The sequence below is a fragment of the Notamacropus eugenii genome, chromosome 1, assembly GCF_028372415.1.
Source record: "Notamacropus eugenii isolate mMacEug1 chromosome 1, mMacEug1.pri_v2, whole genome shotgun sequence".
NCBI lineage: Eukaryota > Metazoa > Chordata > Mammalia > Diprotodontia > Macropodidae > Notamacropus > Notamacropus eugenii.
In genome coordinates, this window is record NC_092872.1 from 694,449,660 (window position 1) to 694,464,213 (window position 14,554).

Sequence of the window (14,554 nt, forward strand, 5' to 3'; positions counted from 1 at the left end):
AGACACAGTCTCTGATTTCCTGGAGTTTCTCCCAGAAGGGAAGATGAGGATCAAATGCAAAAAACACATTTCCATATGTCAGTGGACCAGTGACCTCACCAATGCCCTCACATCTCCTCTAATGTAGACCCTAACCTGTCATACAATCTCATCCTGGGTGACACTTGTCCTTGTGCTTCCATAAATACTGCACATAGGATCTGTCCAATGTGCTGGAAGCCTTCCTTGCTTCCTTTCCTCATTCCTTCACTCCCTCACCTTCCCTCTATCTCCCTTCCTTCTCTTTCTCCGTTTTTCCTTCCCTCTCTCCCTTTTCTCCAGTTGCTCTTGATCCATTTTCTCTACCAGTGCATCCATTTCTTGATTTTTGGACAAAAGTCTCACATTTAGTATTCTTTGGAGTTTATATTTGTAGATGGTCCCACATCTATGCTTTTGGACATCTTCTCTCCCTATTTTCACCTCCTTGCTCCTGTCCTGGCAGAAACGGAAGGCCAGTTTATACCTTTATTTGTGTCATGACTTGCCATGGCCAATGAATTCATTACCTTATGGGCCAGCTGCTGAGCCTATCTACATGTCCCCGGACAGGGGTCTTGAATGGCAGGCACTGTGTGGGGCAGGGGAGGCCAGGGCCATAGGCAAAGACTTTACAGCTACCAGAGGTAGTGCTATGCTGTTGTAGCTTAGAATAACAATAATAATTGTTATAAATGACATTTATAATAATCATGCCACTGTTATAGTAATATGAAATACACTATTAAATAATAATATAATACAAAATATGATTTTACATATATTTTATTGACCTGTACTATTTTACTAATATATAATAATATAAATACAATATAATAATGATAACTAGCATTCATGTAACACTTTTACAAGTTTTTTAAAGTACTCTGTAAATATCATCTCTCTTTTGTTTTTACCCTCCCAACAACCCTGAGGTGCAGTAACTATAATTATCCCCGTCTTTCAAACAAAGAAAGGAAGGCATACAGTGCTTAAGTGATTTATCCAGGGTCACTCATCTAATCTGAAACTAGATTAGAACTTGGGTCTTCTTGATTTCCAGTCCAGCTGCACCATTTTGTTTTTTGGAGAGAGACTCAGCTGTGGAGTCGGAGAAAGTAGGTCAACAGAAGCTCTGGGAGGGGAGTGACATGAAAGAAAATATTGGAGGAAGATAAATTCAGTGGCCAGAGCATGACTGACGGGAATTGTGGCTGGGGACTGGAGGAAAGGAAGTCTTTGAGTCTGCCCTTTGACCTTAAGCAAGATATTTCTTTTTCTATTCCTAGTTTTAGGAGAGGCAACAGAAGAGGAAAAACTCCTGAGCCACAGGATAATGAGCTACTGGGCAAACTTTGCCCGTCATGGGTGAGAAAGCTGGCCCTTGGTTTCTCAATGGTTTCCCTATGGAGTAATGCCTATTCCTAGGCATATAAAGGTTTCCTACATATATAGAAGTTCCCTGACTGAAATTTGTTCAGGATAAAAAAGTAAAATTGAGCTACAGGAAGGTCTGGTGAACAATTGTAGCCCTTCCTCAAGTTCATGGCCAGGATTGGGGCGGCATTGCTCTGGCAGACTCAGCCAGAGTCCTGGGCATCTTGAAAGAAAACAAGAAAGTTCAGCAACTATCTTGCCCCTCACTACCACCCTCGAGTCTCAGTGACCTGTCTTTAGGACAGGTGGCAGTGTCAAGAACCTTGGCTTTGGAGTCCAGTGTTGTTGATTTTGATTCTTTGTGGCCCCATCTGGAGTTTTTTGGCACTAATACTGAAGTGGTTTGCCATTTCCTTTTGTAGACCACCCATTCTATAGATAAGGAAAGAGAACCAAAGAGGGTTAAGTATATTGCCCAGGGTCACAGAGCTAGTAGAAGGGGAGGGGGATTTGAACTCAGGTCTTCCTGACTCTAGGTCTGGCTTTATCCATTGCTCCACCTAGTGGCCCCAATGAAATGGAATTCAATGATATGAGTTCAAATCCTGATTTGGCTACTTCTCCCCTATGTGAGTCCATTCACTCTTTGAACCTTCCACTTTGGTGCATTAGAAAGGGACAACATGAAAAGTGAAGACCAAACTGCTTAAGGATGGGTGAACAAGTTTCTCTATGGGTGCTCCCACTGTCAGCTGACCCCTACCTTGGAACCCCTTGCTTTACTCTCAGGATAAACTGAAGGTGGCTTGCTAAACTTTCCAATGGAGTGGCTCCTTTCTGGCCTAAATGTTTGGTTTTTCCTCCCAGGGACCCAAATGGTGAAGACCTTTTCCACTGGCCAGTCTATGACCAGAAAGAAGAGTACCTACAGCTGAATTTGCAGTTGTCTGTGGGAAAGAGCCTGAAGAGGGATAAGTGGGAGTTCTGGACCAAGACTGTGCCTCAGAAGATGAAGGAATCGCAGCTTGAAAAAGCCCGTGTGGAGTTGTGATTTCTAAGTATAACTGTTTTTACAATTGTGGCAGACAAATAACACCCAGTCATTGGCTTTGATTAATTCCTTGGTCTGAACTAAAGTATGTTGCAGTTTTGAGTGAAATACTTTGACTTTCACTCATTACTATTAAGAGAGAAGAATTTAAATGATATCCAGAAGGGGAAAAAAAGCATTAATGTTATGCCCCCTATTCACTGGCCACTGTGTTAAGGAAACATTTTTATCAGTATCATTTCATTTGAAAGGGACCTTCCCATTCTGAGACAGTGGGAATCTGAGGAGACCAGCCACTCCACCCTGTATCTAGAAGAAAAAATTCCTAGTTCATTTCATAGAATTACAGTGGAGAAGGCTTCATTTTCTATCACTACATCTCTAGGACACTTGGTAGGGCAAGAATTAATGCTTGCTGATGGATGGAATGATTAATTTAGAGTTGGAAGGGATATTAGAAATCATTGAACAAGGATGAGCACTGAGGCACAGAGAAGGAAAAGGACTTGTCAAAGGGGATGTAAACACTGAGCAGCCAGGTCCTCTGACTCCTAATCTAAAGCTCTTCTGAGTAAACTGAGCTGCTGCCACTGACTGGGGAAAATATCAGATTTCTCTGTCCTTCTTTATCAATTAGCAGGTGTTTTCCAGGCAACAGTTCCTTGAGGGGAGAATGTGACACACTGAGGGTTCTGAAAACAAAACTTCATGATAATCCTGGAAGCTGAGTGATTCTTTACTTGCAAAAATGCAGCACAGAAACAATTAGTATCTCTAAGTCCAAATTCAGTATGGTTCTTCCTCAGGGTTCTTTTTATACACAAAAAAATAGGAAAATCAAAGGAAATGTTTCCTCTACTCTGAGTGGTTATGCAAACAAGATATTTCACAATAACAATACATTTTACTAGCAGGATACAGGCAGGGTGTGCTGGCCAATATTTAACAATCAGCTCTGAAAAACTTTCAAGAAATATTTTTAATTTATATCATTCATATTTTCTCCATCACTTTCTTAAGTTTAGGAATCAACAAAATAATGACCCACACACTAATTTGTAGTACATGCCAATTCTGAGGTGGAAATGCTCATGCTGAAAATTTAACAACCAGCTCTAGTAGAAGTTTGCTCTAGCACATACCTGGGATATAGGGATATATGGTACTAAAACATTCTCTTCATTAAGAAAAATCAAATATTGAGCTGTTAAAATCTTTTTGTCATTAAGAAGCTTCTGATTAAGAAAAGGAGACATGGATGATATCGGGTTCAGACAATTAAGGAAGGATACAGGTGATGTAGAGTGTAAGGGTCGGTAGCTGGCTGTGTCACATCAGATTGCCTGTATTCCAATTTCCCTTGCCTAAGTTTTCTTCTCATTCCATACCATCCTCCAGTCAAATCTGACAATGTCACACCTTATGTGATAAACTCTAGTGTTTCCTTTTGCTTCTAGGATCAAATATTAAACCCTTTGTTTGGCTTTAAAAGACCCTCAGAATCTGGACCCTCCCCACCTTTTCCTATACTTTACTCCCTCTCAAGTACTCTGATCCAGTGACACTGACCTCCTTAGAGTTGCTGGAACAAGACTCTCCATCTCAGGGCTCTGGCCATTTTCTCTGCTGCCCCCATGCCTGGAACGCTTTCCCTCCTCATCTGCACCTCCTGCTTCCTTCAAGTCTCAGTTAAAATCTCACCTTTTGCAAAAAGTCTTTGCTAAGTGCCCTTAACGGTGGTGCCTCCTTGCTATTGATCATCCCCAGTTTGCCTTGTGTATATGTTGTTTATCCATAGGTGTTTGCAGCTTATCTGTCTTCATTGGATCATGAACCCAGGAGTTCAGGAGGACAGTTTTTTCTTCTGTTTGCATCCCTAGTGCTTGAGTGCCTGGCGCATGGTGTGCCCTTAATAAATACTTGACTCATCATGCACAAACTTTATGGTGTCAGCAAAATTCCTTTCTCTTTTGGCATGCCTTTCTCCTTATGAACTCTGTGGGAATGATAAAAATGCACCACTGACCTCCTAGAGTAATTGTGAGCACCACAGAGTATCCAAGCTGGACAAGAGCTTAACAAAAATCTGATCCTGGGGTAGCTAGGTGGCACAGTGGATAGGCACCAGCCCTGGAGTCAGGAGGACCTGAGTTCAAATCTAGCCTCAGACACTTACTGTGTGACCCTAGGCAAGTTACTTAACTGGATTACTTAAAATAAAAAGAAAGCATGTCTGATCCAACCCACTCGTTGTACCAAAAACTACTCAAGGGCCCAGAAAGTGTGCTTCACCCTAAGTCACACAGCTGAGAAGAGGTTGTACTGGGGCTCCATCTCAGGTCTGTAGGCTCCAAGTCTTTCACTCTTAGTATGTCATCTGAATCAAGCCTCAGTATTTTCTCACTTAAGCAACATCATTACAAGACTAATGTAGTTAGCTGGGAAAATAGAATAACAATCTTATCTTTGAAGAATGCTCTATGTTTTGTTTCCTGTTTGGATGGATGTTTATTAACTATCATTAATAATAAGAAGAAGAATAGCTAAAATTTATATAGTGCCTACTATGTGCCAACCAGTATACTATGTGCTTTACTTCTATTATCTCATTTGATCATCACACTAACCCTGTGAGGGAGGTGGAATTATGATCCCCATTTTAGAAATGAAGGAATGAGGGACACAGAGTTTTAGTAACATGGTCAGAATCATAGAGATAACTTTTAATCAACGTTGTTTGAATGCCAAATGTATGTTTGCCTAAGACTATTTTTTGGACAACTCATGCAAGGCAGGTGCTCATATGTTGATCAGAAAAAGTGATACAAGGACACTCTCAAGGTCTCTCTTAAGAACTTTGGAACTGATTGCATGATACAACAGACACTGCAAAGGGCAACCCAGCATGGTGTGCCCACATCAAGGAAGACACTTTGCTCTATGAGTGAAGCAGACTTGGAGTAGCTCAAAAGAAATGTGAAATGCACATATTTAGAGACATCTCCCCTCCAAATGGTCATATGGACTATTTTGCCTGATCTGTGGTAGAGCCTTCTGAGCTCATGTTGGACTGCTCAGCCATAGACAGACACACTGTACCTTAAATCCAACACAGTAATGTTATTTTGGTCCTCTTTGACAGTAAAGACAGCAACCAACCAACCAAGTGTCTGGGTCAGGATTTGAACTCAGGTCTTCCTGATTCCAAGTTCACCTACCATACCCTCAAACTTGAGGTCTCTTGAAAGAATCCCTTTTCTCTTTCCATCCAGATGTAGTTCTAGCTGCATTCCAGTTTGGAGGAAGCTGGTTGAACTGGATCCATTTAAGGGTATCCAGTCCCAGCTCCTGGAACAGCTATTGAAACAAGCTCCCAGTACTCTGAGGCCAATTCTTGGCATGATGTCAATGGAAAGCAAACAACCCAGGGAAGGTTCAGAGAGCCATGTCATTTGTTTGCTTTAGATCTCACGTTGGCAGCCCCTAAGAGAGACTAGGTCATAGAACTGCAGACTTGGGAGGGTCCATGGGGCCCAAGTCCAACCTAGACCTAAAGAAGAATCCTATTCTGTTGTTGCTATTGTCATTGTTTGTCCTTCCTTCTCAAAGAGGACACTGGCATCAAGAAGGTGATGCCATGACTTGCAAGTGAATTGGTTTTAAGTGAGGCAGGACTATGCAAAGTCACCAGACTCATTCTTTCCTCTGGTGCCATCTGGGCCCAGTGGTAAGACATAGATCAGGATGACTGGAGTTGACCTCACATGCAGTGGGGGAGCTTGGTCTTTTTAAGCTAAGGTCTTTCCCAGGCCTCAGTTTGACTGAGGTAACTCCCATTCAGTGATTAAGTCTAGGTAAGAAATGGGGCAATGAATGGCTTCTTTTACCTAGAAAAAAATCATTCTGGGAGGGGAAGACCCTCAGGGTTTCTGGCCAGAACAGAAAGTGTTGCTATTTACATTCATTCTGAACCATCAGGGCCCAAACAATTACTAAACGTGGCTTGTTTACATGAATGTGTGCCCATGTTCATGTATATATGATTGTCCTTCCTTCCTGAAGAGGACCACAATGACGTCACTATGTTAGAGTCAGGTTACTGTGTGTCTGACAGTGGCTCATCAGAACAATATGAGCTCAAAATACTCTACCTCAGGTCAGACACAAATAGTCCATATGAACATCTGGGGTGCATTTTCTAAATATGTGTATCTCACGTTTCTTTTGAGGTTCTTCAATTCTGTTTTCCTCATACGGCACAGCATTTTCTCTGATGAGGGCATGCCATCCTAGGTGGTCCTGTGATGGTGTGTCCCATGTCACACAGTCAATTCCAAAGTTCTTAAGGGAGACCTTGAGAGTATCCTTGTATTGCTTTATCTGATCACCATGTGAAGGCTTGCTCTGTGTGAGTGCTCAATGAAATAGTCTTTTAGGCAAGGGTACATTTGGCATCCAAACAATGTGACCAGCCCATGGGAATTGGGCTCCCTGCAGAAAGGAAGGGAAGGGAGAAAGGAAGAAGGAGCTGCATTGCCCAGCTGGAGCTGACCAGTCTTGTCCCCAGTGGGGCAGCTTGGGACTACTGGCAGGTTGTTGTTTGTCCTTTGTTCACAAAGAGGACCATAAAATCAGGAAGGTGATACCAGGGCTTGTAAATGAATTAGATTTTAGCAGTCACCAGCCTCACTTTCTCCTCCAGAGCCATCTGGATCCAGTGTCAAGATATAGGTCAGGATGACTGGAGATGCCCTCCAACCTAGTATATGATAGAGCAGGATTATAAACCCAGGTCAACCTTGACTTCAATACCAGCCCTCTTTCTATGGCACTGATTATTACTTCTCAGTGGTATGGCACAATATTCCAAATTTGTATCATGTCAGCTATATGCAGAAGATGATGATGGTAAAAGGCATACAAAATTTAGGTGAGATGCATTTTCCCAGGAGGAGCTTACAGTCTAATGTGGGGGGAAGAGTAGGACACTGAACAAACAACAAACATTTATTAAGGACATACTATTGCGAGATACTGTGCCAGGAGCCAAGATAGAAATACAAAGAATGAAGCAATTCTGACTTTCCAGGAATTTGTGTCCTAATGGAGAAATTAATAAGTATCTATGTAAGTATATAAAGAGAATAAACACAACACCAGCAGAGTTCAATATAATATGTGCTATTAGATGGGGCTGGATGGTTTGGGCCAGCTTTTCCTCACTGATTTTGGGCACCTGTAAAATGGAACTCAGATGCCTTCAAGGAAGTTGCCTTCCTCCTCTTTGACCTGCTTAATACCAAGTCTTCAAATCCCAGCCAGGAAGAAGTTTGTTGACATTTGCCCCCACAGAATTCAATGCAACTCAGTGCAACAAATATTCATTAAACAATCCACTGAGAGTAGGGCATTGAGCCAGGAGCTGGGGATACAATAAAAAAGAAAGAAAGGAAGAAAGAAAGAAAGAAAGAAAGAAAGAAAGAAAGAAAGAAAGAAAGAAAGAAAGAAAGAAAGAAAGAAAGAAAGAAAGAAAGAAAGAAAGAGAGAGAGAGAGAGAGAGAGAGAGAGAGAGAAAGAAAGAAAGAAAGAAAGAAAGAAAGAAAGAAAGGAAGGAAGGAAGGAAGGAAGGAAGGAAGGAAGGAAGGAAGGAAGGAAGGAAGGAAGGAAGGAAGGAAGGAAGGAAGGAAGGAAGGAAGGAAGAAAGAAAGAAAGAGGGAAGAAAGAAAGAAAAGAAAGAAAAAGAGAGAGAAAGAGAGAGAGAGAAAGAATGAATAAAAAAAGAAAGAGGAAAAGAGTGAGGGAGAAAGGAAGGAAGGGGAAATAAGCAAAATAAGAGGAATAAAGAAAGAATAAAAAGAACAGAAAAAATAAAGAGAAAGAAAGGAAGAAAAAAGAGAATGAAAGAGAAACAAGAAGACGAAGGAAACAGGAAAAAAGAGAAACCAAAAGGGAAAGGAAGAGAGGAAGGAGGCAAGAGAGAGAAGAAGATAAAGAGAAGGAAAGAAACAAGGCAAGAAGCAAGCAAGGAAAGAAGAAAGAGAGGAATGAAAGAATGAAGGAAAAGAATGAAAGACTCCCTGTCCTCCAGGGACTGGGAGGACACAGTACATAGGAAAGTAAATACAAAATATATGCAAAGTAAGATTGACTAAGACAGAGACACACAGATGTAGATTTAGAGAAATAGAGACACAGGCAGACAAATGGATGGACAAAGACATGGAGATGGAGACAAATAAAGAGACAGAGGCAGAGAGACAGAGCATCAACCGGTAGAGGCAGCAGGGACAGTACAAGAAAGAAGCTGAGCTGTACTTTCAAAAGAAGTTAAAGTCTCTGCCAAAAAGGTGAGAAGGGGCCGCCCTCCCAACATAGAGAAACACCTGTCAAAATCTTCCAGGCAGGAGGAGAGCCATATAACAGGAAATTCTAGCAGGCAGCTGGGCTGGAAAGTACCACAGGGCATCTGGGTGATCAGGCAGAAGCAATGTCAGCTCTCCTCGCTGCAGTAGACAACCAGAAGCAAAACTCTTGCTTCCACACTCTCATCCACTCACTAACAGGGAGCTGATGGAGCAGTGGATAGCAGCTGGACTTGGAGTCATGAAGACCTGACATCATATCTGGTCCTCAGCCAGTAACTGTGTGACTCTGGGAAGGCATATGACCTCTGTCTGCACTCATCTCTAAAATGGGGCTAATAATAATACCTTATACCTCCCAGTCTTGTTGTGAGGCTCAAATGAGATCGTATTTGTCATGTGCCTTGCAAACCTTAAAGCAGTGTATAAATGTGAGCTAAGATCATTCTTTATTACATCCTCTCATACTGAATGCACAACCTCCTCCCAGAACTGTTCTTTCTCTCTTCACCCAAGGTCAGTCACTCTAACTAGGGACAAACAGTTCAGTCTATACCCAGACAGGTCTCTAATCACTCCACAATCCAACCACAATCCTAGAGCTACTTCCTGATTTTCTGCTAACCTAACGTTCAGCCCTGTAGTACAGCTTTGACCTTTGGTTCAGAAGGTAGGGTCATTTAAATCACTTTCTTTGCATAATTAAGCTTCTACATAGTGCAACAGATAGAATGCTTGACCTGGAGACAGTAAATATAGAATTAAAATCCAACCTCCAGATACTTATTAGCTCTGTGACCCTTAATTTCTGTTTGCCTCAATTTCCTCATTTGTAAAATAGGCATAATAACAGCACCTATCTCCCAGATTTCTTGTGAGGATCAAATAAGATATTTATAAAGCACTTTGTAACCCTTAAATCATTAAACAAATGCTAGCTATTATTAGCAATATTACTATGAATTTCAAATCATTACCCAGAATTGCTGGTCCAATTTGCAGCTCCATCAACAATGCATTAATGTGTCTGTCTTTATATAACTGCTTCAACATTGACTATTCTCATGTTTTGTCATCTTGGTCAGTTTTCTGGTTGTGCAGTGAAACCTCAAGGTGGTTTCGGTTTGTATTTTACTTAGTATTAGCTATTTGGAGCATTCTTTCATTTATGTAACCCATAAATCATGGGAGGGAGGGAAGGTGCCCTTATCCAAATTCACAGGGGTAAGTAGGTTTTCCATTGGGTTTCAGCCAGGTCTCACTCAGAGTTGCTGTGAGAATCAAATGAGATACTTGTAAAGTGCTAACTCGGTACTTGGCACATAGTAGATGCTTTAAAGTGATGTTTCCATCAAACCCTTGATTTTACAGATGGGGAAGCTGAGACTAGGATGTCTCTTCCTTTTCCCTTTCTATTCACTTGTAGTTCTAACAAGTTCTGGACTTGTAGTTCTGTTGCATCTAGGTGAGAGTGGAGCACAGTCCAGCACTGGTTGGGCCAATACAGCCCCTGTCCCAGCAAACTAGGAGCTGGCCTAGGTAGCCGCTGAATCAGCAGTAGCAGAAGTTGCTTCCAGAACTCTCAGTCCAGAGATGGTAAGGGGGCTGAACAACTGGTCAGAAGGAGAATACAGGGGTCTTTTGCTACCACTGAGGCAGGATTCTGTTGCTTTGCCCATACCCTGATATGGGTCCTCAGTGGCAGTCTCAGGGTGAGGAGGAACAGTAGCATAGAAGAACTTGCTACAGCAGTGGAGAGGGACCCTTCCTCATAGTGCCAGGGCAGAAAAGAGTGTGTGTGGTCACTCACAGAGTAAAGCACAGGCTAGGAAAGGAGTAAACCCCTCTCCTTAGATCATGCCATCTTGAAAGTACTAAAAACTTACAGGTCCCTAGAAGTACTTCTGAAAATAGTTGCACAAAATCTCTGAAGCTCAGGATAGTGCACACTCTACCCTGGAAGAAGAGTTCAACTTTAACAAAGACTTAAAAGTCAGCTACTAGGCTGGGAAAATGAGCAGACTACAGAAAAATACCTCTGACTATTGAAAGTTACTATGGTGACAAGGAAAATCAAAATACACACTCAGAGGACAACTCCTACAAAACTGCTACATCCAAGGCTTCCAAGAAAAATATGAATTATCCTCAGGCCATGGAAGAGCTTGAAAAGGATTTTGAAAATGAAGTAAGAGAGGTAGAGAAAGAATTGGGAAGAGAAATGAGAGTGATGCAAGAAAATAATGTCAGCTACTTGGGAAAGGAGACACAAAGTATGTTGAAGAAAATAACACCTTAGGAAAGAGACTAGACCAAATGGTAAAAGAGGTTCAAAAAGCCAGTGAGGAGAATAGCTTAAAAAGCAGAGTTGGCCAAATGGAAAGGGTGGGCCATAGGGTAATGGAAGAAAATGATTCCTTAAAAATTAGAATAGAACAAATAGAAGCTAATGACTTCATGAGAAATCAAGAAAAAATAAAACAAAACCAAAAGAATGAAAAAAATAGAAGACAATGTAAAAATTCTCATTGGAAAAACAACTGACCTGGAAAATGGATCTAGGAAAGATAATTTTAAAATTATTGGACTACCTGAAAGCCATGATCAAGAAGGGAGCCTAGACATGATATTTCAAGCAATTGTCAAGAAAAACTGACCTGATTGTCTGGAATTAGAGGTTAAAATAGAAATTGAAAGAATCCACCAATCACCTCTTGAAAGAGATCCCAAAATGAAAATTATAAGGGGTATTATAGCCAAATTCCAGAGTTCCCATGTCAAGGAGAAAATATTACAAGCAGCCAGAAAGAAACAATTCAAGTACACTGCAGCCACAGTCCAGAAAACACAAGATTTAGCAGTTTCTACATTAAAAGATAGAGAGAATTACAACGAAGACTTACCTGTTGAACAAAACTGAACACAATCCTTTAGGGAAAAAATGAAAATTCAATGAGATAGAAGAATTTCAAGCATTCTTGATGAAAAGACTAGAGATGAATTGAAAATTTGACTTCCAAATACAAGATTCAAGAGAAGCATAAAAAAGTAAAGGGGAAAAGGAAATTATAAGGGTTTAATAAGTTTAAATTGTTTGCATTCCTATGTGGGAAGATGATATTTGTAACTCATAAGACTTTTCTAATTTTTATGTAGTTAGGAGGAGCATATAGAGACAGAAGGCATAGGTGTGATTTGAATATGAAGGATTGATATCTAAAAAATAAATTTAAGTGGTAGAGGAGGAATGTACTGGGAGAAAGAGAAAAGGAGAGGTAGAATGGGGTAAATTTTCTCCCATAAAAGAAAATGTTTTTATGGTGGAGAAAAGAGGAGAGATGAGGAATGAGTGAGTGAACCTTGCTATCATCAGAATTGGCTCAAAGAGGGAATAACATATATACTCAATTGGGTATATAAATCTATCTTACTCTGCAGGAAAGTAGGAGAGGAATGGGGATAAGAGAAGTGGAGGGAGCAGAAGGGAAGGTGGATTGGGAAAGGGGGTAAGACAAAAGCAAAACACTTTTGAGGAGGGACAGGTTGCAAGGAAAGAGAACAGAATAAACATGGAGGGAGAATAGGATTTCTCTAAAATATAGAGAACTGAGTCAAATTTATAAACATAAGAGTCATTCCTCAGTTGATAAAAGGTCAAAAGATATGATCAGTTTTCAGATGAAGTAATCAGTTATGTATAATAATTTTAAAAAAATACTCTTACTCAAGATAGCATCTCGAAAACGCTTTGTAAACCTTAAGATGCTACATAAACCTGTTATTTTTATTATTATATGGAGCAGTCTCTTCTTTGTCTATCCCATGAAGTGATGGGTACTAGAATTCACTCTTCTCCATTGAGAAAGGATTAAGATATGGAGCCAAAGAGAGGAGGTCCTTTTGTTTATTCCAGGAGGACACTTGAGGGAAGCAGTCAGTCAAGAAATTGATTGGGACTATTTATTGCTTTTGGAATGTTAACCTCCAAACTGGATTTTTACATTTTATGATCTTTCCATTGTTAAAGATTTCTACAAATGTCACCTCAAGTCATTTTGGATTAGAGAGACCTGTTAGAGGACATGAAAGAACTGTTTGGTCATCTCTCTCTCTCTCCTCTCTCTGTCTCTGCATCTCTGTGCGTCTGTCTCTATCTGTATCTCCCTCTTCTCTCCTCTCTTCTCATCTTCTCTCCTCTCCTCTCCTTTACTTGTCTCTGTGTGTCTTCTCTCCCTTTCCATGTCTCTGTGCCTCTCCTCTCCCTCTCTTCCCCTTCCTTCCTTCCTTCCTTCCTTCCTTCCTTCCTTCCTTCCTTCCTTCCTCCTCCTTCTCTCTCTCTCTCTCTCTCTCTCTCTCTCTCTCTCTCTCTCTCTCTCTCTCTCTCTCTCTCTCTCTCTCTTTCTCTCTCTCTTTTTCTCAAAAGACTTGGTTCTTAGATAAGTGTAAAATAAAATAAAATTGTTTCTGTCAGAATTGCACCTAAAATGGAGCATCATATATTAACATTTTTCTTTAACTTAAAGAAACATGACTGGAAAAAGGAGGTGGGCTGGCCATGCTGCAAGAACCAGGGATAAATGACAAATATGGAAATGTTTTATGTGATTTTACATGTATAACGTATATCAGATTGCTTACCATTTCAAGGAATGGAGAGAGGTTGGAGAGACAGAATTTAGAACTGAAAACTTTCAAAGAAATGATTCAAAATTGTTTTAACATGTAATTGGGGAAAATATTATACACACACATATATACCTATACATATGTTTATATGTCAGAGACAACCAATGGACTGACCATTAGTTCTCGTACAGTGGGAGGAAGTCCATAGGAAGTTCCTCAACTAAAAATAAAAGGATTCACAGGCAGAGTATAGTTAAAGTTGTGACAGTCATCAGTGGGATCAAGATTGAGAAGGGAGAAAAAGGAAACCAGAGCAAGGTAATGAACTAGGAAAACAGGGTGATGTGGCATAATGGAGATCATCAGAAGAAGGGCTTTAAGAGAAGGGAGGTGGAGTGGGGGAAGAGGTGATGGGAGGATAATAGATCATGTTCTAGAAAGGTGAAGTTCAGAGTTCTAGATCATGGAGGTTGAATGTTGACATCAATAAGAATAACTAGCATTTATAGAGTGCTTTAAGGTTTGCAAAGTACATAACACATGATCTCATTTGTTCCTCACAATAACCCTTGAAGGTAGGCACTAATATAATCCTCATTTTATAGATGAAGAAACTGAGGCAGACAGAGATTAATTGACTCACCCAGGATCACACAGCTTGTAGTTATTTGAGGCCAGATTTAAATGCAGGTCTTCTTGACTACAGGTCAAGTGTTCTATCCATTGTGAAATCTAGCCACAATCATGGATATGACCCGTGGAACAGAGGGGAAGTGCAGGTGTAGATTGTAATACAGGTAAGGTTGGATTATCTTTGGAGTGCCAAAATTATCGAATTTTTGTACGAGAAGCAACATATATGTAAGAGTTTTCGAGTATGAGGGCAGGGATTTGGATAGAGAGAGCAAGTGTGTGTCAGGTATCTGCTTGAAAAAAGAGGAAGAGTGACACAGCTGCCAGTAGATAGAATAGGTAGTCAACAATAGCATCTGGATGGGGTGATTTCCATGGAGCAAGTGACCTTTAAAGGAAAGGCAGCTCAATGCTGGCAGCAGAGGGACTTTCTGGAAACAGCAGAGAGGAACAGTCAAAATATTGGACTTAGAGACAGGAGAAACTA

At 40.7% G+C, this 14,554-nt stretch overlaps 1 protein-coding gene across 3 annotated transcripts in view; it reads left to right on the forward strand.

Annotated features, from left to right (window-relative positions):
• LOC140521212 (cocaine esterase-like) overlaps window positions 1-4,385 on the forward strand; it is a 37,676-nt gene extending 33,291 nt beyond the window's left edge. For 2 of the 3 annotated variants that reach the window (XM_072635962.1, XM_072635961.1), the window contains exons 12-13: window positions 1,308-1,386; window positions 2,263-4,385. In XM_072635962.1, coding sequence (XP_072492063.1) covers window positions 1,308-1,386; window positions 2,263-2,446 — 263 coding nt within the window. In that variant the 3' untranslated portion in view covers window positions 2,447-4,385. The remainder of the gene's footprint in view (window positions 1-1,307; window positions 1,387-2,262) is intronic. The other variant, XM_072635963.1, reaches the window with a different exon arrangement.
• Window positions 4,386-14,554: the final 10,169 nt, after the last annotated feature.